This window comes from Orbilia oligospora (assembly GCF_000225545.1).
Source record: "Orbilia oligospora ATCC 24927 unplaced genomic scaffold scaffold00215, whole genome shotgun sequence".
Taxonomy (NCBI): Eukaryota; Fungi; Ascomycota; class Orbiliomycetes; order Orbiliales; family Orbiliaceae; genus Orbilia; species Orbilia oligospora.
In genome coordinates, this window is record NW_011645772.1 from 1141358 (window position 1) to 1165525 (window position 24168).

At 45.6% G+C, this 24168-nt stretch overlaps 9 protein-coding genes across 9 annotated transcripts; 3 read left to right on the top strand and 6 right to left on the bottom strand.

The window, feature by feature from the left end:
* Positions 1 to 48: 48 nt before the first annotated feature.
* AOL_s00215g349 (uncharacterized protein) lies at positions 49 to 1445 on the bottom strand (the record flags this gene model as incomplete). Its single annotated transcript, XM_011129551.1, has 4 exons — positions 49 to 858; positions 920 to 927; positions 999 to 1270; positions 1336 to 1445. 4 exons carry the CDS (start codon positions 1443 to 1445, stop codon positions 49 to 51), a joined length of 1200 nt encoding a protein of 399 aa, XP_011127853.1.
* Positions 1446 to 2056: 611 nt separating this feature from the next.
* AOL_s00215g350 (uncharacterized protein) lies at positions 2057 to 4339 on the top strand (the record flags this gene model as incomplete). Its single annotated transcript, XM_011129552.1, has 2 exons — positions 2057 to 3008; positions 3123 to 4339. 2 exons carry the CDS (start codon positions 2057 to 2059, stop codon positions 4337 to 4339), a joined length of 2169 nt encoding a protein of 722 aa, XP_011127854.1.
* Positions 4340 to 4982: 643 nt separating this feature from the next.
* On the bottom strand, positions 4983 to 6859 carry AOL_s00215g351 (uncharacterized protein; the record flags this gene model as incomplete). The annotated part of the gene is made up of 4 exons (XM_011129553.1): positions 4983 to 5215; positions 5296 to 6351; positions 6441 to 6657; positions 6725 to 6859. The coding sequence occupies 4 exons, from the start codon at positions 6857 to 6859 to the stop codon at positions 4983 to 4985; spliced, it is 1641 nt and encodes a 546-aa protein (XP_011127855.1).
* Positions 6860 to 7714: 855 nt separating this feature from the next.
* On the bottom strand, positions 7715 to 10138 carry AOL_s00215g352 (uncharacterized protein; the record flags this gene model as incomplete). The annotated part of the gene is made up of 6 exons (XM_011129554.1): positions 7715 to 7765; positions 7840 to 8366; positions 8430 to 8601; positions 8657 to 9224; positions 9598 to 9751; positions 9961 to 10138. The coding sequence occupies 6 exons, from the start codon at positions 10136 to 10138 to the stop codon at positions 7715 to 7717; spliced, it is 1650 nt and encodes a 549-aa protein (XP_011127856.1).
* A 2410-nt stretch (positions 10139 to 12548) lies between these two features.
* On the top strand, positions 12549 to 12971 carry AOL_s00215g353 (uncharacterized protein; the record flags this gene model as incomplete). Its single annotated transcript, XM_011129555.1, has 1 exon — positions 12549 to 12971. The coding sequence occupies one exon, from the start codon at positions 12549 to 12551 to the stop codon at positions 12969 to 12971; it is 423 nt and encodes a 140-aa protein (XP_011127857.1).
* Positions 12972 to 13190: 219 nt separating this feature from the next.
* Positions 13191 to 15871, top strand: AOL_s00215g354 (uncharacterized protein; the record flags this gene model as incomplete). The annotated part of the gene is made up of 6 exons (XM_011129556.1): positions 13191 to 14452; positions 14505 to 14681; positions 14743 to 14931; positions 15153 to 15388; positions 15450 to 15683; positions 15747 to 15871. 6 exons carry the CDS (start codon positions 13191 to 13193, stop codon positions 15869 to 15871), a joined length of 2223 nt encoding a protein of 740 aa, XP_011127858.1.
* Positions 15872 to 16968: 1097 nt separating this feature from the next.
* AOL_s00215g355 (uncharacterized protein) lies at positions 16969 to 18249 on the bottom strand (the record flags this gene model as incomplete). Its single annotated transcript, XM_011129557.1, has 1 exon — positions 16969 to 18249. The coding sequence occupies one exon, from the start codon at positions 18247 to 18249 to the stop codon at positions 16969 to 16971; it is 1281 nt and encodes a 426-aa protein (XP_011127859.1).
* Positions 18250 to 18833: 584 nt separating this feature from the next.
* Positions 18834 to 19528, bottom strand: AOL_s00215g356 (uncharacterized protein; the record flags this gene model as incomplete). The annotated part of the gene is made up of 2 exons (XM_011129558.1): positions 18834 to 19054; positions 19114 to 19528. The coding sequence occupies 2 exons, from the start codon at positions 19526 to 19528 to the stop codon at positions 18834 to 18836; spliced, it is 636 nt and encodes a 211-aa protein (XP_011127860.1).
* A 1884-nt stretch (positions 19529 to 21412) lies between these two features.
* On the bottom strand, positions 21413 to 23603 carry AOL_s00215g357 (uncharacterized protein; the record flags this gene model as incomplete). Its single annotated transcript, XM_011129559.1, has 3 exons — positions 21413 to 21457; positions 21564 to 23381; positions 23505 to 23603. 3 exons carry the CDS (start codon positions 23601 to 23603, stop codon positions 21413 to 21415), a joined length of 1962 nt encoding a protein of 653 aa, XP_011127861.1.
* Between the last annotated feature and the right edge of the window lie 565 nt (positions 23604 to 24168).

Below are 24168 nucleotides of genomic sequence, written 5' to 3' on the forward strand. Positions count from 1 at the left end.
TCAACTCTTCATCTATCGTTCTATCTACTATTATCGAAGGATGATTATCTACAATCCAAGCATCTCCCGGATCACCAATCTTGTTGCCGAAGCCACCAAAACTTGGTCATGTCCACCCCACTTCACCAGTCTATTCTCAATCTTCCACCCACCAGCTGGTACCCCTTCAACCCATGTATCAACATACCCTTCGTCACCAAGCTCTACTCTCTGCTTTCTCTTCTCAATATCCTCGAACTCCAATGGTTTATCAATCTCCCCTTGCCCCTCACCCTTCGCTAACGCCATAATCGCATTCGCTGCTGTATGAAACAATACCTGCGAATGCGTCCACGTGATACTATAATCATTATGCGCATGTACCATCGTCAACTTCAACTTTGGCGAATGCTGTATCAAACTCTTCAGCCGCTCTTCACCATCCCATGGTTCTCGAACATACTTTGTCAACCATTTCTGAACAATCGGGTACGGTCTCAACGGCGACAAGATGGGAATAACCCCGCCAGCTGAATACGTTAATATCAACGTCTTTAACTTTGAAAATCCAGAGCAGAGGATTATTCCTGCGAATTCAACTCCTTCTTCTCTGGCGATTTTTTCGGTGGCACCGAGAGTTACGGCTGTACCGAGGGAATGACCGATGATGAGGATTCGAGATGGTGGGATGCCAGCCGTGTCCATCGCGAATTTGAGGGCGGTGATTGCGTCTGTGATCAACCCGGGTTCGGATGGAGTACCGGTGCTACGACCGAAGCCGCGATAGTCGAAAGTGAGGATGTGGATTTTGGAGGGGTCGACGCCGGACCAAGTGCGGTAACCGTCTGGGCGATATCCTTGGGCGACGTTTCCGGCGTTCTATGGTGTCAAGACTTGTTAGAAACATTAATAAAACGTAACCTTGAACAATTAAACATACCCCATGAACTGTACTCTCCATATATTAGCAATCCATCCTGATATATAAATATCAAATAGACAAGAAATTCAATACTCACAAAAAACAATCAACCTAGCTTCCTCATCCTCCTTCAAAAGTTTAAACCCCAAGGTTTGCGTAATATCCTCCACAAGTCCTACATCCCTCCTCAACAGCTCATCCCGATTTTTGGCATATGCCTCGTGTGGTAGTATATGCCACGCAAACAATCTTTCTCCGTCCGGTGTATTCAAATAGAAAGGTGTAACCTCATTTGATGCGAATCCCAGTTGTTCCGGACGGGATATATCCGGCCATATGGGAAATTTGACATGGTGGAGGTAGACGAAGCTAGATTTCAATCAATTAAATCACCACTACTGTATAATCTTGAAAACAAGGGGGGCAAGGATTACTTTTTTTGAACAACTGGAACTAAAAGGAGGAGTAAAAACGACACGTAAATACCGCCGAAACCCACGAGGGACCAGTAGGCAGTTTTGAGGGTCGGGTTGAAAGGCGCCATTGCGTATAGATCTACTTCCAGATCCCTAAAAATGGATAGCCAGAAGGAAGTTTTAACAGGCAAAGAGTGAACTTGTAAAAAGTTCTGATGGGACCATAGTAGATTTATTATTCAGTCGCGTCACATTGGAAAGTCGACCCCAACCTCTGCTGCCTGTTGGTATCAGATAAGAAGAAAAGAAGCATTGCATAAAGGCTAGAACATAAGCTCACAAGCAACCGACGTACGTTTCTCGACAAGGAAGGTCGAAGGCCGAGGCAGTTTTTGTCCGAAAAGGGAAATTGTGCGTGGTATTTTAGACAACAACGCAAGCCGCATTATCAGGCCTCAAAATCGGAGTGATCTGCCATGGCCATGCATAGCTGCCGATTGGGGATTATCAGTCAGATGTTGCCCGATATGGAGTCATGTCGGTAATATTATATAATATGAGCATAAATATGAGACTAATCTAGACCTAGTACCTATATATTGCTTAGAAACGAGGATTCCACAGACAAACTTCGTATAGTTTTTATAAAGACACACTTCATCACAACATCGACATCGTATCAACTCGAATACATCGTGAACTACGAATCTACTCTCCTCACAAAATCCACACGAGTATCATGACTTCAAGCGAGATAATAATAAATATCGAATCTCCTACACCTCCATCTAGGCGATTTCACAACCCCGCTGAGGACCTTATGGCTCAACCTCAGGAACCTAGACAGTCATCTCGTTCCCCAAGAACTCGGCGCAAAGATCCAAGACCTGGTGCTTCTCCAACTACGATAGTCTTAAAATCCAAAAAAGGAGTCCAAGGCCAAAATGAAGAAGGAATAACTGGGACAAAAGGAGATAACAGAAAGAAATACCTATCGATGGATCCATCAGTCCTTTTTCAAAACACCGAAAGTCCGGATGATATTATGGACCTCGGGAGTGATAAAGAAGGCGGGATAACTCAGCAAAGCTCTAGCGATATATCTGAAATGTCATACGATGCAGATGATGAAGATGGGACTAATGATACATCTACAAGCCTAGAGAAAATAATGAATGCTTCTGAGGACCAAAAAAATAACACTATCATTAGGAGAGAAGATATGGATGCAATGAGTGTTGACAGTGGTCAAGAAGAGCAAGGAGGAAAGCGAAGGAACCTTAAAAGAAACAATGACAATGACGATACGAATCTCGGAGGTAGAAAGCTAAGGAAAGTCGAAGATGGGGGCCCGGACGAAAACGAACTTGAGATGGATATTGATGATATCTCGAGCCTCGGCCCGAATATTACAGCTGCTCAACTACGGCCGACTAGAGCTCGTATAGAGGCTCCCGAGTTGGTTCCTGGAGGTGTTAGACCTACGCCACTGACCTGGATGACCTACAAAGATTTCGAGCAGGAAATTGTACAGTTTCAGCCAAGAGGATTTCATCACCCGAGACAGCCAATCAGTGGATATACGTATGCACCCTGCAATAGCTATTTTTTCGCAAAGAGATGGTGCGAACGTGAGTGTGAGGCATGGAAACTCATGTGGGATTTGGAGGACGTCCCGCCAGGATGGTTATGTGAGTATCCTTTGTTTGGTGTGCGAGCGTCTGGCCCCGAGACTAATTGAAATGAAGAAAATTCTTGCTCGCTTCTTGAATTGCTGATAAATACATGTTGAAATGGCTATACAGGCGAGTTTTTCGAAGACATCCTCCCAGGGGTACATAAACCCGTTCGAGAAGGAATGATGGCCACCGCCTTTATGTACCGTGCCATTCAACTCGTCTGCTTCCGATACCAGCATGAGACGATGATTATCGACCTTGCCCTGCGTGTCGAAAGAAATCCAAAGTTTTTGCAAACTATATCACCATCTTACCGCCACTATCTTTCTAAGTTTTCCTACTTTCGTCGGTTCCAAACAGTCGTGCAGGTCGATGGTAAAACAAAAGAAATAACTTTGGCTCGGCCTATCGCTTCCAGAAGGCGGGCGGAAATAGAAATGAGAAACCGGAATAACAACAAGAATAGAAAAAAGCGTGGGTTTGAAATGAGTCCCACTGGCCAGTGTCCACCGCTATGGGATAGAGGGGTTGTGTTCCCTTTCGTTCCGGATTATCCGTATACCTTCGAATCCTATGCGCGGTATGATCCAATGCATCCGTTTCGAATGAACCAGAGGTCCACAAATAAAGTAGGGATTCCGCCGATGAAGTATGGGTATGAAGAATGGATTCATCTCATCAAGCTGATGCATAAGCGGGAAGGGGGTAGCCTTAGCGAGCCTCACAAGTATACGCAGTGGCGAAACAGATGCATAACAATACATGAAAAGGCACAAGGGGATACAAAGACTGATTTGTGCGGTTTGTTACAAGAGTGCGAGGGAAAAATGATTGGAATGCGCAGTTCGCATATGGTGGAAGACTGTGCTGAAGTCGAAATATATGGTATTTGTATCTGTGGACCCCTAGCGATGATGGTAAGGTTGCGGAGGAACCACTTTGTGCCCACAGATGTTTATAATTTAGGGTTAAGAGGACATCAGAAGGAGTTTTTATGGTTGGTGGTAAATGCTGTGGCAGATGTTTTTTGGAAAGAAAATGTTTTAGAAAGAGGAGGTACTGGAGGGTTTCCCGGGCCAGGGCTGGGTAGCAATTCTGGTGTACCTGGTAGTTCTCGAAAGGCTGTAATTTTAGTTAGAGAGGACCTTCATGAGGATACGGATATAGAGGACGAAACTATGAGTCATCAGGATAACGATTCTGATGATGGCATCGACAATGTTTCTAACAACGACTACGAGCCTTATGTAGATGAACTGGAGGAGGAGTACTATGAATACGAATACGGCGAAGACGATGGAAGTGAGGAGATTGATGGGTCGGGTGATAAAAAGGACCACTAAGACTGCAATGGGGACGATGTGGCTCAAGGTGCATATGGAGTTGGAGAGGCTTGATTGAGAATGGCAAAGATGACGAGAATGACAGAGGTGGAAACAGTGAAGGGCCCGGGGGGATGAGGAAGATGGTAAGGGTGAAGCAAACGGCAATAGGCGTACCGAGCAGCGGCCGTCTCAATTTTAGATGTTTAGATTTACTTACTTAAGTGCTTAGGCACAAACCATGATCGTCGATGGTTTAGACTTTCTACAAGTCATGTATAGGTCATCGTAGAGGTCGCCGATGGTCTCGTCCCCAGGTCGGTACCGGTAGTTAAATAATTTTTTACCACTGAGTTTTGCAAACTGGGAGTTATGCTACATTTAAGTTAGTCACTAGACAGTTATCATGATGCTTTAAACTAGCGAGTTTGAGGGCATCGTCAAAGATTTTCTTCTACAGTAACTGTGTAGCCATAAACGTAGATGCCTAGATCAATAAAGATACTTTTTTTCACGCCATCCGCTCGATAGAAACGAGGGATGATAAAGGGATGGAATTATGGGCATCAGTGTCCGTCAGATAAACGTAAAAGATCTAAGAAAGATCAATTTATATCCCCTGATTTGGGTACGAGACAAGTCCTCAAGATGGTTTGGAATCAAATCATTGACAAAAGAAAGTTTTGTATACCGGATTCTCTGTTTCTTCTCTGAATGGATACCCAAGCTCTTTTAAGAACGTGCTGAAAGTACCCGAATCCTCTTGGGGTACTTGAATACCGGCCAATATATGTGCCACATCAGATCCATAATTTCGGTAATGAAATGTGCTAATGTTGTAACTTGGCCTCATTGTTCTTAAAAATTTGGCAAGGGCACCAGGCCTTTCGGGGAATTCTATAGTTCAAACGACCAAATTAGCGCCGTAAGTCATCAATAGGAGACTGAGGAACAATAATAATGTATATTATACTCACCAAAAGCATAAAGCTTTTCATTTTCAACCGGTTTTCCAGAGACAAAAAATCTTGCATGGGTCTTTGCGAACTCGTTGTCGCTGATATCCTCGACCTCCATCCCATTATCATTCAAATTTTTCAATATCTGCGGTAGATCTTCATCTCTATCCTTAACCTGTATCGTCATAAATATATGTGCTCGATCCTTGTGGTTCATCCTGTATGTAAATTCGGTAACGGTATGTGGTAGCACAACCTCTATCATAGTTAGAAAAGAACCGGGCTTCTCCGGAATAATCACTGATAACAGCGCCTCCTTCCTCTCACCAAGCTGTGCACGATCAGCAACAAAACGCAGTCGATCAAAGTTCATGTTTGCACCTGATAGCACGGCAGTGTATGCATCTGTCTCTTCGGTCTGTCGGGTTCCAACATATTTCTTGAGCCCTGCGAGGGCCAGTGCGCCTGCAGGTTCCACAATCGCTCTGGTGTCTTCAAAGACATCTTTAATCGCTGCACAAATCTCGTCTGTCGAAACTTGTAAGACCTCATCCACATTTTCTTTGCATAAACGGTAAGTCTCTTCGCCGACAAGTTTTACCGCCGCACCGTCAGCGAATAGTCCAACATCCTTTAAGGTTACTCTATCCCCCTGTTCTAGCGATTGGTGCATCGCATTAGCATCGTAGGTCTCCACACCAATAACCTTAACATGCGGTGCAATTCTTTTCAAATAAACGCTAATACCGGCAATTAAGCCTCCGCCACCGATGCAACAGAACACAGCTTTCAACTCCCGTAGGTTACACTGTCTGACAAGTTCCATACCAATGGTCCCTTGTCCAGCAATAACATAGGGGTCGTCGAAAGGGGAGATGTTGGTGAGACCCTGTTCGAGCTCCAGGCGCTTGCATTCTTCCTTTGCAGCATCAAAATCCTGGCCGTGGAGGACGACTTTGGAACCCAGACGGGCGACATTGATGTGTTTTATTGCGGGTGTGCCCATGGGCATTACTATAGTGGCTGGAATACCAAGTGATTTGGCAGAGAGGGCCACACCTTGGGCGTGGTTCCCTAAATAAATATAAGACAAAATGCGTTAGAATTTAAAATTGTATTGTAAACTGTCATGAAAAAATTCCAAAAGGGTTTCCTCTTCATACCGGCAGAGCAAGCCACCACGCCTTTCTTCCGTTCTTCATCTGACAGATGTGCAATCTTATTATGTGCACCTCGAATCTTGAAGCTGAATACCGGTTGGAGATCTTCTCGTTTCAGTAGGACATTGCATTTTAACCTCGAACTGAGGTTTGTAGCGTAAGTCAATGGTGTTTCTTTGATGACTTCGTAGACTCGAGAGGTTAAGATAAGACGAAGATACTAGATTGTAATCGAACTATTATTAGCGTTCCAGTATTGAAGAGGCCGATGACTCAAAGGGCCTTACATCTGGATTTCCATCTGGAAGAAGGTAGTCCGGTGGAATATCGAACTTTGCCTTGGAATAGCCACTATTCGGCGATGGAGTCGCTGCGTATTCCGTGATCCCGTTGATACGTGGGTATGTTTCGGCGGGTGCCATATCTACAGGTAGTAGTAGATGATGAATTGAGATAGGTCCTTAGCTAGTTCTTAGGTGAATTATATGAAAAATGTGATGACGACGATGATAAGTAAATGTAGATATGTTGATAGCAATCGGTGGCGGGTGGAGTAGTTGCGAATTAATCGTATAGAGCGAATGTATGACTCGATTTACTTTGACAGCCGGGGATATTTATACAAAGGGAGCTATCGCCGGAGAGTCAAAGCTAAGCTATGATGTGAATAACACAAGGCAATATATATTAATACAATGAACGAATGATGTTAACACTCATTTAATCTCGAACGGCCTAGCGGGATAATTAGTTGGAATTCCTCGCCGCCCTAATTGCGCCCGATGTCGGTTGTAGATACAGGCGAAGCTAATGCAGGTCAAACAATACAACCAGAGTCATTGGCTGGCAAAAGAGTCAGAATACACCGGTCTCGAAGCTAGTTGCTACAACATCGGCAACACATACCGTCTTCGATTCCTCTAAAGATCAATCCGCGGCTCTACTACATATTATGAGGTCAACGATCACTGCAGCGGTCACTACTGGAACGCAAGTGGAGCGATTTAATTCAAACTTTAAAATCCTTCGACTATCTTATAATACATGTTATCTAATATAGGTAGTGTAGCCCAGGAGTGAGATGGATGCTAGCATTCTTGAGATACCTGACGGGAAAAAAAAAAAGAAAAAAAAAGGAAAACTCCCTTCCATTTGCGCCTTAATCGTGATATCAATAACGTATTTAAGCCGAATTTGTCCGTAAAGAGCAGTTTAAACATTACGAAAAAAAAGTCATGAGGTAAAACAATATATAGATCGAGAGCTACGCTCAAAATCTAGTGATCGACAAACGGCCGCGATAGGGTTTGATGATGTCGTGTGATGTGCTATTGCATTTGTAGATTAGTTTCATAGTGTCTAGTTGGATTGAATTAACCTGTATAGATAAGGACGGGCTTACAATATAGCGCACAACCTGGCTTCCATCGGCCAGGTATTCCCTCTGCGTCTCCACCGCATATCCAAACAACGGTAGCACTTTCGCAAAGCCAACCCAGTACATTGCTCCGCCGATAAGCACACAAATTCCCGTAACCGGGATTGCAAAATAGTTATTCAAGCCGAATCCCGGGATGGCGCAGTTTGGGACGAACATTGCAACAGCGAGATAGCAGTTGAAGATGGTCCATGCTACTACGAAAGGCCACTTTACGTGGAAGCTAGTGCGTTCCTCCCTCCACGTCGAACTCGGGTGATGCTGTAGATATAGAAGTCCGACACCCAGGAAAATGTTGATTAACGTCCTGCTGTAGGTTGCAAAAGTGTTCAAGAAAGTATAACCACTTTCGGAACGACCTAGAGCAAGGACCCAAAGGGAAGTGAAGATCCAATGCAGGAAAAGACCACCAGTTGGTGCTTGGCGGGGCCAATCGCTTGCAAAGAACTTGGACCATGGCAGGACGCCTTCCTTAGCGAGTTCTTGTTTTGCTATATAGTTTGATATTATTAGAAAGTGTATAGTAACGAAGTAAAGGATTTTGATAAACTAACCTCGAGAGAACGCGAAGGAGGCCGCAAAAACGTTGCCCAAAGCTGATAACCCGATGAAGACGGGAACGGCGACGTTACTAAAGCTATCTGCGACCCTCATACGTTGGAAGAAAGTTACGGCCACGGCGTTAGCTGTTCCTTTGATCATGTCTTGCTTCGTAAGAGCAGCGAACTGCGGCGAGGTTAGTAAGTATTTAAATCTAGAGGTATCACCGATCGGAACGTACATAGGCGATATTGGCTAGAACATAGAGGATGCTGACAAGCGATACTGCAATTGGAGCCGACCATTTGAGGGTCTTCGTTGGGTTCTTGACCTCGGAGAGAACGTAGTTTGCGTTCTCCCATCCCGTGTACGCAAAGATGACCTGAGCTAGGGCCACCGGTGCGTTATTCGCATCTTCACCACATGCAATCATTGATCGAACTTCGGGCGGGGTATCAACAGTAGTCGCATTCCACACTCCATCGAAGTTTCCATAGTTTCCGCTTGGCCGGCCGCTATCCAGCACTCCCTCAGGATTTGCGAGGACAGCGAATCCGGCGCAGACGATGACCATCAAAATAACAACTTTGAAGCTGCCGAGAAAGTTACCCAGATGGATTCCCAAGCGTGGAAGGAAAGCATGAATCGCGCATATTCCAGTGATAACAAAGAAGCCCGTTAGTGCTCGCAGCCACAATGGTGCTGTCAGTCTTGCCTCTCCATTTGATGCGAGGAACATATATTGCGTAAAGAGAACGACGTTGGCTGCAGTGACTTGTGACGTCACGAACTGGAACGCGAAGAGACATCTACACACACATGTATACGAATTAGTTCAAGGGTTAACAAGACAGCAAGAAAAGAGACAGCCTTACGTTGCAAAGTACTTTGGTTTTGCTATTATTCTCTCGAGCTGCAGCCACCATGTAACCTGTCAGTACCTTGCATCTTGCATATAGTATGCATTTTATGGGAATTGAAACAACGCACATAGATCTTTTCTCCTCCGCTTCGAGGTAATGCCAACCCAAACTCAAGATATACAAATAACCTATCGAAAACCCTGTGAGCTCTCCGAATTCAAATCTTTAATCGGGATATAAGTTTGCATACCCTCTACATTGCACATTTTTGGTTAGCTTCCGACTTCGATCCTTGTTCGATGGAGACATGGAGGCTTACAATAACGACACAACACCACCAATAACCCAAAAGAAGAGTGCGGTGCCGGTGCTGTCGGTTGATCGCACGATTTGGTCCACTGTCGCAAATATACCGGACCCGATGATACGGTTTACAATTAATAATGCTGTCGAAATATACCCGAGCTTTCGATCTACGGCGATTTTATACTATCAGCATATTATACCGTTTTGAAATTAGGATGCCGTGATAACGTCTTATAACGTTATGCAAGAGACCTTAGGACCCTATATAACGATGAAGGGTTCTACCCCACAACCTCAAAGTTTCCGCATGAGACTAGACGGCACGTGCGCGAACTCTTGAGTGAATTCACTGCGATAGCGGGCGGTTAACGCTTACCTTCGGGAATAATATAATGGTACGGAGTGCTTTCGTCCACGGACTTCTCGTCTCCGCCCTGTCCCGCCGGTGCTAGCTGTCGGTTCGTCGCTGCATCACTCGGCGCCCGCGTGGGTAGTGGTATGTAGTCATCCTCTGTTGGCTCTGGTATAAACGTCCGCTGATATATCGTCGTCATCCTGTAAGGCGGTAGAAGCTCTCACAAGACCAGGGGAAGGATAGGACAGAAGGAGAAATGTATTCAAGAAAGGAAGTCCAACAGTCTCGAAGAACGATGGAAATAGTACGAAAAGAGAACTTTGGACCAGGCAACCAACCGCCTTGCGCCTTTTAACAGTTTGGGATGCCCCGGTCGCTCAGAAGTTGGTAAGCCTCGCGGGTTGTCGCATCAGGCCCCACTATTCCTCGCCAATTGATCGGGTATCGGGATGGATAACGATAGTTTCCAATGGGGATGGTGTGTAAATTCGGTTTCTCAAACGTCGCTACTGTCTTGGAAAACGTCAAGCTATTGTCTTGGAACCTAGAAAAGAGAAATTGGCAATAGAACACATGATAGAGGTGAAAAGTCTCGAAAGAAACCTCGAGCGGACGTTCCTGATTTTGAATAGTCTACTTTTTTTCGTTTTGCTGATGACAATTGCCCCATATTTAGACCGAACGGGAAGTGCACCAGATCATGCAAAGCATTGGACAGAGAGCCGCTCATCCTTTGCAAATTGAGCCTTCGATTTTGGTCAGACGTTGAATGAACGAGGAGGCTGAATCGATTTTCTCGGACACCCTTGGCCACTGCTTCCAAGTTTGGCAGAGGTACAGCAAAGGTACGAGCACGGCAGAGTTGCGCATTCCCCGGCAAGCATCGTCCGGGGGGGCAAAATTAGCTTCTCAGTTGCGAAAATTGAGTTTAGGGTTGCACCTTTTCGAAATCAATTTCAAGGAATTTCGCGGGAATTGCTCACTCGACATGGTGCGGGCACGAAACTAAGCCTACCTTGGCCCTGCAGTTAATTGCAAGCTAATATATTATAATATATGCCAGACTTAAGGGTTTCCCTCCGCCTACGACTAAAAATATTACAAATTTGCTATTGGATTCCGAAAGCATGCGAGAGCCATTCGCTTGATGCTGATGCCCGCAGCTGTTCATTCGATTCGATGTTCTTTCGCTCTGAAATTTGAAAAGGCGGTTATAGACATGCGGACGATAACAAATTCCGACGATAACCCTTGAACCGGAACCCCACCATCCCAGGGCTAGCTTGTTGGCTGAAGCTACTCAAGCAGATACTTCTTCAGAACTTGCCCTGAGAAGTTAACCAGGGAACCAACCCCTCTCACGCAGGCTATTTGAATCATGCATCTACTAAGTTAAATATACATTAACGGAAAAAAAAGAACCTTTATTTCAAAAATAATAATACGATCATGCCATTCCAAGGATGGGTGGGTGGGTAGCTGAAGCTCTGACAGCTATAAGTATAATATCCCCGAAACAACCGCTACCACCTGCATAGTACATACATAGAACATGGAACAGCGGGAAGCTTTTGACGGGAGTCATGATGCTACAGTAGTCAGCAATAAGATCAGCAGATACATGTACATATACATGTATAACATGAGGCTCGAGGGCGCAGGGCTGAATGTGAGAGTGAACGAACACGAAGGAACGAACAGATACACTGCACACCTTTGTCCGCAGCAAGTTAGTCCCTCTTTTTTTGTTCCTTCCTTCCTTCTTTCCTCTCAGACATACCAACAGGTTCCGGTTGCTGCCAGTCGTAGTGTTCCAGTCAGTGAATTCATAAGTCGAGGCTCTCAGGAAACATGCAGCTATAGCGCTGTTTTGCATTTGCGGGTCTTGTGACTTGCATCCCAAACGTAATGTTGGACCCCAGGCCGGCGAATATGAATCTGGCTAGTATGGTCACTATTACCGCATTCCCTCGCTCACTCCTTCGTTCGTTTCCTGAAGTTGCAAGCGTAGTGTTGATGTTGCAGACAGACAGACCGCAGCGCCAAACGGCATAACTGTGTGCCTTTTGAATTGAGGTTGCCGCCCGCCATTCCATCCGATTCGAGGTGGCTAAATAAGACCGGATCCTTGGACGCCGCCCTCCTTCGTTAAAAGAAAAGAGAGACAGAGAGAGAGAAGGGGATACTTCTGGCTTGACTGGACTGACTTACTTAATATCAATCTATGAAGAGGAAGCCAACCGAACATGCAGAATAAACGTCCGCTCTTAACCAGAAAGATACTTAATATCCATACCCACTCATGCTGGTGGTTCTGGAGCTGGGTTTCGAAATAGTGGATCTCCCACCGGACTAACTATACGTAATTGCATCTCGTATTCTTCTCCAGACTTTTCCTAGCCGTTCCACCGTATACCTCGAGCTCTTCTTGTCACTCGATAGGCCAGAGGACCCATCGTACCGACATAGATAGCCCCGACCCCCAGGCAGCAACATCAAAACTCCGACACTTATCTAAACCAGGCTATCCAGCACACGACTGACGCCACCGCACTACGAACTACCGTCCGAGGGGTTCTCCTCACCCTCTGTTTTCCTTTGATGTATCCATGGCTTCCCACGATTACGACTTCAGCGACTTCCTAAGGACCTCCCATCTTGGCTTCCGACTGTACAAGAACAACTTTACCGACTCGCAGGGTGCATCGCAGACTTACCAGGTTTGCGGGGATAGGTTACTAGTCCTCAGCGCCTGTCTCAGACTACTCGACGAGCAAGGCAGTGTAGAGAACGGCTTGTTTGTAGGAAACGTCCAGGCGCAGGTTAACAAATACGTTCCACGAATTGGGGACTTCAGAACGACGATAGAAGAGCTGGGCGCCCTGATACGGGAGAACAGTGAGAATGGACGACCATGGGAGGCTATTGTTGGCGAGGACCTGTCGGAGCTGGAGAAGTTGAGCGCCGCTATGAAGAAGCAGAGCAGGTCGATACATAACATACTGGTGCTCGACCGGACAATGGATGTGTAAGAAAGATATCCCTCCTTTGATTCTGCCCCGGGTCTCATCGACATCGATACTGTTCGATGCTCATTCGATTCCCGCCTCCCAATTGCCCCGCGTGTTGGGAGCGTGTAGTCTCACCCACTAACAACACATGTTTCGCATGCATTTTGTAGGCATCGAGCGCTCGAGATTCTAGGTCATGAAGTAAGAAGAAGGCCGGTACCGGTACAGCCCGTTATAGAAATGCCGATTCCAATGCCTACAACTATGTCGGAGCAGATGGCCAATTTAGGACTTACAGATGGAGAGGGTCGGTTTAGAAAGGCATCAATAAGCCATCACACAGAGGAGGAAACTATAGTATCGCCAGCCTCGCCGAGAGTACTACAAATGCCAAACCAAAAGGAATCTAGTATATGGGGAACAGGTGTGAAGTACATCGGCATGGGCATCGGGATACACAATGGGGGTACCAGCAGGTCGCATCGAAGACCTTCGAACAACCAGGCATTCTATGGTATTCACAGGACGAATTCAATGTCGAACTCCTCGGATACAGGACGTAGCCAGTCAGGCAGTTCTTCGAGAAATAACTCGACGCAGACACTGGATAGCCAGGAGAACGGCTCGCCGGCGCATAGCCCTACGTATTACGTTTCACATACTGGGAGCAACGCTAGGGACAGGGAAAGGGAAAGAGACAAAGTACGATTCGATGAGATTGCCCATATCAGTGGGATGAGAATACAGCCTTCCTTGAGTAGCAGAGGCTCATCAGATTCGCCTACAAATTTATCGGCAGACTTTGTACCGAACAGCCCACCAATCGGTAGCGGTCTACCATATCAAGGAGCTGGGTCGATGAGAATACCGAGGCGACCTGTATCATCGACGGGTTCCGCAGGGTCGGCGTCGAATACTGGACTCCATCCACTGATCACACCGAGTTATCAGCCTTTGCCTCTATACGAATCTGGATCTCGATCACCGCGGGAGACCAGCCTACCCCGCCAGCGAGATTCTTCATACTCAGATGGTTCGACGGGTCAATCCTCAGAATCGGGACGACCTAGTCACGGATCGTCAAGTTACTTCAGAGATTCTTCAGCTGGCCCCTCTTCGAGGACATCCGACCCTGGTCCTTTCAACCCACCTCTGAGACGGGATTCGGATATTACCACAATCATTAGCCCTCCTGGACATCGAGGCTCAGAATCTTCATCAGTGGGCAGATCTCATCCGATCGATTTCCATGATTCGTTCGCACGAATATCACGAAATAATTCCTATGCGATTGCTCCTGATGTAAACCTTCTTTCGAGTGATCCCTTAGAAAAGAAAATCGCAGCTAACAAGCCGCGCCAGCCTTATCTGGATCTTCCGTTCTCACCTGATACATTGGGTACTGACCTCTTGATTCGTGGCCAAAGGCCCCCTTCGATCGCCTCAAAAGATAGCAAAGGCGAGGAAAATCTCAAGCCTGGCGAGGCTCTTATTTATAACGGGTAAGTTAATTCTTGACACTTTTTATGGGTGTATATGCTAAAGAATACCTAGGTCTCCTGAAACCTCAAACACCGTCGAGGGACGATACGATCCATCGGAAATCCGCGTCTACAGAAACTCTATCACAGATGTCTACCGTTTTGTCACCACGGTACTAGGCAACCCTTCTGCTCCAATCTCTCATTCACAGCACTTCAGATCCCGGGAATTGGAAATTATCCCAGAATAGTAAGATTAGCCGTCGATTACACACACGCTAGCCTCAGCTAATGTGAACTTTACTAAACAGTGGTTACGACCCTCTCGCTCGCCCGGTACTCTGGCTCCGTGAGGTGGAGGACGTCAACAAATCTCGCCGACCCCTCGAGATCATGCCAGAGAAAGAGATCCCGGCCATCCCATCACTGAGATTTCGAGACGTTCCACAAATGCTTGACTTCCAAGCCGCTCTCTTGGGCGAGATTTGTTATCTTGATATGTAAGCATGTTTCCCCTCATATATTCCGTCGGGTTTAAAAATTTAAGTCCCTCTTTCCAAAATATGCACAATGCGCACATGGTGTTCTGCCTTATGCGTTTTCGTATGCATATGCGCTGCACCGCACATGGCAGCGAGAGAGAAAAAAAATGATTAGTGATAGCAAAATCTTACAATCCGATGTTTAAACGATCCAACACTGACAAATGGCATAAATATAGTGAAACCGTCCGCTTCGTACGACTAAAGGGCGCAGCCAAAGAAACCAGACGAATTGACAATACCAGAGTTCAACTCTGGCACCCCGCCCCCAATAATAAACGCACGATCGATGATTCTGCATCTTTTGTAACCGTGGGAACCTCACGGACTCATGCGAACCCGGATATCATGCGACTCAAATGGTCCAGAATGATGGTTTATCTGGGAAGATCGAACGATTTTGTGACCGTGTTTAGTATGCATTACATTTTTCTTCTTCCTAGTTTATTCTAATACTAATGATTTTGGGAATACAGTCACGGATGATATCACACTTCGTCAGTCGAAGAAAGGCAATACCCTTGTTTTCGAACCAACAAAATATACCGGTCGGGCTTTGTTCAAATCTCGAGATGGTGTAAAAGCCAAAGTCGTGGGTGGGGGTCGAAAGAAGGGTGGTATGAGGCTTGACATGAAAGGTCTCGCCCCGGACGACGAAGAAAATTTCCCAATGTTCAAAACCTTCGAGATCGAGTTTGAGGATGCAGAGAGTACGTTTCCATATCCACCATATCCATCAAGAAGGCTTCCAATTTAAACTAACTTTCAACCAGGCCAAGTACGATTCATTTCCGTTTGGGACCAACTCATCCAAGAACGAAGACGGATGCGAGGTGTTATTGAGAAGCGAAGACGACAGGCTGAAGACCGATTCCTGCTTGGTGGTGGCGGGAATTAATCTTACCTAAAATCTCCCCAGCGACTGATTGGGCATACGATACCCATCTCGCTGGCATTTCCATTTGTTTATACGACTTTTTAAACATTTACGACATATACTATTATATTTTCGCGAGCGTATACACTTACATATACGTACCTGCTTCTTTTTCTTTCTTCTTCTAAATCGACGCCTTTTTTTTTTTTGATACGACGACACGGCCTGGGTGGGACACTCTTTAACTTTTTATTTTCCTCCTTCTTCTTTTTACCTTTTGTTACTTTTGCGTGGCAAGGCTTTAGCTATTTGTCGAGCAGCACCTTCAACTACTTTTTGTTTTGCAGGACCCGAAAGATATATTTCGTCGATCATCTTTTCGTCTTTTTTGTTTTTATTTTTGCAGCTAGGAAAGCGGAAGGCATAAGTTCATGAGCGCTCTCTCTCTCTCTTTTTGCTTGGGACAAAAAAAGAAATCAACGGCGTTCATCGAAACTAAAATAATATCCAATTGGGTTTTTTTTCTCTTGTTTGTTTACTTAGCCCCCAATGCTTATAACTACTACTACGGCCACTACGACTACTGTTACTACTTTTGAAGCGTTAGATGGGCAGCTCTATGTAGTTAGATAGCTAATTAGCTAAGATCCGACGTACTCATTCCCATATATACTATACCCCCTTTACTTTTTATTTTCATCTCACACATGTTCCCTTTTTTCTCTCTTCATGTTAGATAGGTACCCAGGGTATTACAGTCGAGGTTTTATCGATGGTATGCGGCCTGCATGCAGGGCGAGTTATAGCCATTGGGTCTATAGATCTAGGGTGGGGTTGATATATAATTCGGACTCTTGAATGAAATATATATACTATATACCTACTGAAGTGGACTGTCTTTAGTTCGAACTGCAAATACTGGCAGGATCATTGATCAAAATCTATTTTCCTATAGCATTTCTGAGTACCTACCTAGTCTGGGAATTACAACACCGCATTGCCGTAAGTATATGCTATCAATTCTACAACCAAAAAACGGACCGTTGACATCTGTTAACCCATAACCCGGTCGAAGTCAGCGTCGAGACTGTAAGAATACCACAAATACAACACCTTTTTCAACATCCAAGATCCACCTCCCAATCACGACTCTTCGTCCTACACTTCTCACAATCAATATACCCATCCACCCCCTCTTCCTCCAATTTCAACCGTTCCAAACCGCCACCGCCACCACCACTACTACCAGCCATCAACTCCACCGCCCCCCTCACCTCCCCAGGCTTCACCATCTTCAAAACCGTTGTCACCCACACCGACCCGTCCGGCCTAACATCCTCTTTACAAACCATAACTTCAACCGCCAATCCAAAATAAAAGACTCTCCTCCCTCCACGTTTAAATCCAATTTCAAACGCCTTGATCAACAATGTTTTCACGCTAATAAGGTCACAGCGACAAGGTGATGAGCCTTCGGGTCCTCTCATAAACCAGGTTTCGGGACGGTATTGAAGATATCTTTGACAACATGTACATTTTCTATCAGACCATGGTCTATCGTAGACGGGGAGACGGCAGTGAGTACAGAGTTCGTCGAAGAAAGTATGGGCTGTTGGACAGATTGGTGAAGGAGGGGGAGGGTGGTTTAAAATTGTGGAGCTAGTGGTGGTAGGAATGATCTGTTGAATGTCGATGTCTTTGAAAGATTTATTTTCTAATCTATGTTTGAAACCGGGAATCCGGTATCGAATGTAGAGGTTTTGAATAGATTTTCTGACAGATTTCCATGATGCTGAGGAGTAATCGTGGTAGAGATGGGATGCACCTGTTTCTGGGTTATTACTGTGGAAGTTTCTGTGGAGGAGGGATTGGGGGCAGCGGTGGTGGGTGCACCAGATTGTTTTGTAGGTTGGTTTGTTATCATCATCATTATCACCACAAGTCTGTTCGATATTATAATCATCATGTTGGTTGCTGAAATGTGCAGAATAGTAGTTTATAGCTACAGGTTCTGGAATGGTTGATGTAGAAGCCGGAACGGCAGTTTGGTATGGGTACAGTGATTTCGGATAGAAGATACCTGTTTTCGAATCGAGGAATAGGGCAGATGGACAAGTTGGCGGACAGAGCGGATGGGTGCAATAGAGACAGTATCCGTTGTTCATATTGTTTTTTACAGATGCTGGTTCATCATGATGTGGTTTTGATAGGAAGGTTTGGTAGAGTCGGCGGACACATTGTTTTCCGGGCCATCCTGGGGTGGATTCGGTGGGGGTAATATAGGAGAGACCTTTTGTGGTCAGGGAGAGGGAGAGGATGTCGGCGTAGGTTAGGTGGTTTAGCAGGTGGAGGAGGATGTCGAGGGGGAGGTTGAGGAGGGGGGTATTTGGTGGGATCATGGTTGGTATGATTGATATGAAGATTTGTATGATTGATTGATCTCGAGATGTCAATTTATAGAATTACTCTGCATGAGTCATGTACAGTTGGTCATGTTATAATTCTATAGAATCCCTTGAAGTTGAGTATACCATCACCAGCATTATTAGTCTGGCCGAGTTCATGATCATGCAATCGATGGCTGTTTTCACAAAACCAGCAGAACTAGCTGCCTGGTTAGACTAATATATTTAATAACGGCTCTCCGAAGTGATACAAAAATATGTTTCCATTTCTCTCTTTCTCCCAAGTCTCGATTCGTCTCATTGATTCTTTTTTTTTATCGTCTTTCTGATAAAAGATATCTCGAGGACCTCACTTCATTCACATCACAAAAAGAACAAAAAAAGGAGGTTGTAACTTGATTCATTCAAGCCTTTCAAGTCCTCCTCCTGCAGTAAAACGCCGTTTCCATTTCCATTTCCTGTTCCTTTTCCTTCGCATTCCATTATCTCCAGCTAGAATCCGTTCCACCAAGTAACACCACGGCTCGACTTCGCAGTCCGAAAAAAATAAAGAACCAAAAAAACAATAACATCGATTTTCAAATTCCTGGCCTTCGCTTTGAGATTTCCATAGTAGGATAATGTAGCGGGTTATGACCGTTTAATGGGGGCTTCGTGGATCCGCCTCGACTAGATGCAGGCGAACAACACATGGTTGAGTCAGCTAACTGGTACGCATGCACGTTTACGATGATATCACCGCTCTTCCCTCTCCAAGCTCCACGAGCTATCCACGAGCTCCATCTAACCCAACTACCAACTACAAAAAAAAAAAAAAGATAGCCAAGGGAATAAAGAGAAAGAGAGAAAAGTACTAACCACTCAAAATCCCCTTTTCCATAACCTCCTCCACTCTCGGTCTCTGAGTAAGTTTAGTATTCAAACTATCCGTCAACATATTCTTCTCCAACTCCTTCGTCTTCCCCAAGATCGCGGGGGAAACATGTTCATCCGGTAGGATACCACGTTCCTCTAGCTCCTTACGTTCGGGACGGGAAGCGAGACCACGTTTGAGGTGGTCGGCTATCATGGCGTGTTTGAGTTCATCTTTGTGAGCTGCGAGGGATGAAGCGACGGTAGAGTCCGAGTGTAGGATGTTACGGTCGACGAGGGATCGGGCTTCCGGACGGAGGGAGAGACGACGTTCGAATTGTGGGTGTGGTGCTGATGGTGGGACGATTGGAGAGGTGTCGACGAGGGCGTCGGTGGGGGTTGAGGCTGCGACTTCGGTCATTTTGGGAACTTTTTTATTAAGTTTTTGGGATAGAGGAAGTTAGGATTGTTGAGGAGGTGAAGATGTAGAAAGTAACTAAGTAGAATAGTTGATGATGATGATGGTTTATTTCAAGAAGAGGTGAGAAGGGGTGAGAAGAAGAAGTAGGAAGAAGAAGTCAGATGGAGGAAGAAGAAGTGATGATGTTTATAATGCGGGGTTGGCTGTTATGTTGGCTGTTGGCTGGCTGTCTGGCCGGCTGGACGAGGTGGGAAGCAGGCAGGATTTATACTTTGTGAAGGTATCAACAAGTAACTTCCCCAATGCAAAAGTATAAATAGAATTCAACCTTCGAATCCGAATTTCCCGTTAGAATTTAGTTGAAATTATAATATAATATAATATCAGACAGACAATGGAGCAAATAGATTGGATGGTAAATAAGTAATTGGCAATTGATAAGATCCGAGTCGTAAGTATTCAGGTACGGTACATATGAGCAAGCAAGCAAGGAGTGCAGCGCAGTGCAGTTTTATAATTGTCCATGTCTTCTTCCCCAGAATCTCTCTCTTTATTCTCCGACCATCGACAACCAACCAACCAACCTGTTCTACACTGACATGACCAAGTACCTGACTGACCAAGTACTTGACCGACCCTACTTCAGGTAAACATCCAAGTGATCATGATCTCGAACACGAGCTACTACCCTGCTTTTTTTCTTCTTCATTCGTTCATTCTTCCATTCCCCGGAGAAATGTTGGTCTAACTTAACCATCACCAATTACCCATATTCTCTCACCGTTTATGGACTCATGGTATGACATAAGTGGCCCCCGGTCCAACCCAAAAGAAAAGAAAAACCCTGTGCTGGCCTGTCTGTGTCATGCACGATCCTAACCAACCCCTCCAACGGACGGGCAGGGGAAAACGGGATGGCTGGCTGGCTTGACTGGCAGGCTTGAACTGGCAGGCACCACCACCATAACCTTCTGAACGGCTTTTTCGGGACTCGGGGATTGCCGCAGCTAGACAAACCACTAACCAGTTAGTTAGGTTATTCCCCGCTGTTGGCTTGGAGCCGGTCCCTTTCCTTATCCTTTCGGTTGTTGAACTGGTTGGGATCAGATGACCAGGATGCAATTTTTGGGGCGGGAATTAATTCGAATTGGGTGGCGTGAACGGCCATAAGAGGGGCAAATTTTTGGGACCACATGCATCCTCGTAATGGACCATCATGGATCTCGGGTGACGTCCACGATTGTCGCTCATATGCATCTTGCATCTGGTTTCTGGGAAGAAATAGTCATTCTGTAGGCTGCTAGGCTAACTAGCTAGACTAGTAGTATAGTAGGGTAAATCATACACAAAACCGTAGAAGTATCAGAATTGTAATACTCTGGAACCTTTTCTTAATCTATACCCGACCTTTTCGTCTATTCCTGCCCGGGGTATTACACTGGGGTATATATATCGATATCTACATGATACAAGCGCTAGCATCTCTATAGCCAGGCTCCATCTAAAAGGCTTATACTTGAGTGCCTAGCCATCTATCTTAACTAAGAGATAAAAAAAAGGGGGGGGATATAAACATCTCAAAAAAGTTTGTAGAAGCTAAGCTAAGTATGATGTCGAGCGAGAATATGTGCAGATGAGATATCAGAAAAAAATATGAACACATGAAAATCCAGGCATCAAAGGAAAAAAAGGAGATATATAAAAAAAGAACTCCTCCTTTTTCTGTTAAGAGTTCTCATGGAATACACATTAAAGAAAGGAAAAGTGAACGGTAATACAATCATCAATGCTTTTTTTTTTTGTTTCCCAACCAAAGACGAGGAAAGGAAATGGGATTCTATTGTATCCGGTCTAGTCTCAATTCAAAGACCTCCTCTCCAAAATCTATTCCCTCCTAAGACTCTGTAGACGCGCTTGAGCCGCAATAACCTATCCCCAAACCCGTTAGCATCTTTCCACTAAATCTTTCAATGACATTCACAGCAAGGGATAGCAAAATATTAAGTAATGGGAAATAGAAGGAGAAAATACTCACATCAACAGCTTGTCTGACCTCCAACAAAACCCTCACGTCCTTCAACCAATCTCCCGCCAATGTCTTCGCCCATCCCTTCAACTGATTCATCTCTCTAGCCGCCTTATCCAACTCTCCTTCCTGCAAATAAGTCTCCGTCCTCGCTAATATAGCTTCGACGTCATTACTGGTTGCCAACCCGGTCTTTGTAAACAATATCTTGCTAGCCACCCAACTCGATGCGTGTCCGAACACACCAGCATCTTCAGGTACCAAACTGGCTTTTCTAACTTCAACAGCCACTCGTCTGAAACGATCGATTATCTGTGCTGGTGAAGAAACCCCCTTTTGGTAGGCAACGGGGTTTATTGATGCAATCGCCGCTTTTACAACCTCATCTTCCGATGAGACTTCCTTCAATGCTGCCAGTTCCCTAACGAACGGACGGGGTTGGTCAGGGTTGTTGACCGACGCCTTTACGGCTTCCAAAGCGACATGCATCTTCTGGGTTCGTAGGTTCTCATCGAGAGTTTCGGTCCAAACACCCGCCACTTCACCGAGTTTTTCAACTTCTTCGGCCAATTGCTTAAGTTTTCCAAGTCGTCCGTCTCGCTCCTGTTCCACTCGGTCCTTTAGCTCTGCGATCCACTGGCGCTTAAGTTTCAATGCTTGTTCGAGGAGTTCGTTCTTGAGGCGAGCTTCAGATAAGTCGTCGGATCGCTTGAGTTCAGTCTCTAGTTTGAGTTTGTAGCTTTCGGCGAGAAGGTCTCGTTCCTTTTCGAATTCCTCTCGCCATTTGTTCTCAACTTGTGCCAATTGGCCCTCCATGGTCTGCACGATACCGCTAGCGACCTTCGTGAATTCGATTTCCTGCTCCTTGAGTTTCTCAGTAACCTCTGATGCCTCGAGTCCAGAAGAAGTCGATGCCTGAGCGGTAGCTTTAAGTTCTTGAATCTTTTCGTTGACATTCTTAACTTCCTCCTTCGCGGAGACAATCGCATCGTCGAAGTGTTTCTTGGCGTCAGAGGTATTGATGACTTCAATAACCGAGTTTATAATCTTAACCAAATCGTGCATTATCGGATCATGATGTTCAACAGCTGCTGGACTAATAGCCGGAGAACTAAGTGATGAAGTTCCGGCCTTCTTCTTCGAACTATCCAGATGATTTCCTGCAGACTTCGGGCCCGGTATATCCTTTTCAGAAATAACAGTAACAGCAGCCGAAGCATCGGGATGAACCGATTTTATCCCCTCATCCTTCTTAGAACTCTTATATGGTCCATCTCTATCCAATTGAGCTTTGCTCGGATCCTCCTTCTCGCTGAGTTTCCATGTTGCACCGCTACGTGTTGGAATGGTGACTGATGCGTAATTTGGCGGGTTGGGGATGGTACCTGGATTCGCATGAGGGAATCTTGAACGGAATTGACGGTCTTGGATTTCTAGAACTAGGGTTTCGCCCAAGGGGATGTACTCGGTGAAGAAGTCGTGGAAGTTGTCGTTTTGAAGGGAGAAGTAGACGCCACCGGTGTAGGTTAGTAATGTGAGAGAGACGAGAGTAAGGAAGGTATTACGAAGACGGTGGGTTTGTTTTGGTGGTGGTGGTGGAGGAGGAGGGGGTGGTGGGGCTGTAGCAGCGGTGGGGATTTTGGCCGGGTCTGGAGTTAACGGGACTTGGGCTTCTGGTGAAGGAGGTTTGGGGGTTAGAGAAGGTGTAACTGGAGTTTCGAGTTTAGGAACCGGGGGAGCATCTTTGACGGTTGATGAGCTGCCGGGGAGGACGACGGTTGGAGGAGTGGTCGAAGTAGTAGGTTTCTTATCGGCGAGGAAGCGTCGCTGGTGTTTGTATATCAAGTGTTAGCGTGTACGTTATACAGACGTCAGAGGTAATGAACACAGCCCAATTGAACAGTCCATTATCGCCGGATACAAACCAGAAAGGAAGCAATGAGGTAGTACCTGTAAATAAGCCAACTGACATCCTACTGGCGCCGAAGCCGTTCGTGTCCGTATCGCCAAAGCACTCTGTAACGGTCTAACCGCTGCCCGCCGCAGCATCTTGAAGGAGTATCCGACTGGTCGGGTGGGTATATACAACGTCGGATAGAAAGGGACACTCCTGGCTATAGGGCTCAACTGTATAAGGAGCCGCGGACGTGCCAATTGGAGTGGAATTCGTTCGTGATGGCGATGGATAAGGAGAGAGGAGTGGGAGTGGAGGGGTGTTCGGGATCGAAGGATGTCGGTCGTTCGGGTGGGTTTTTTGGTTTTGAGGGATAATTTTCAGCAGCTTGTTTTTTTGGGTATTGCAAGGGGGCCAATGCCGAAAAGAAAAGTCGACTTTGCCGACGACCAGAAAACGTCATACATTTACACCATCACGAGACTGCCAAATATTTATATTTAAGAAAGCACCTAGTACTCTGTACATGGAGTGATTGTAACTAGATATCATCGAAAGATAGATAGGTAGGTAACTGGATATAATAGAGAAGTTGAAGATCTATATTCCGTTAAAATACAATATTCTCAAGCATACCATATCAAGAACTAGACATAACGATCTCAAAGACTTTCGAGCGGGCTCAGACGAGATATCAATCACAGAAGAAGAGAAAGGAAG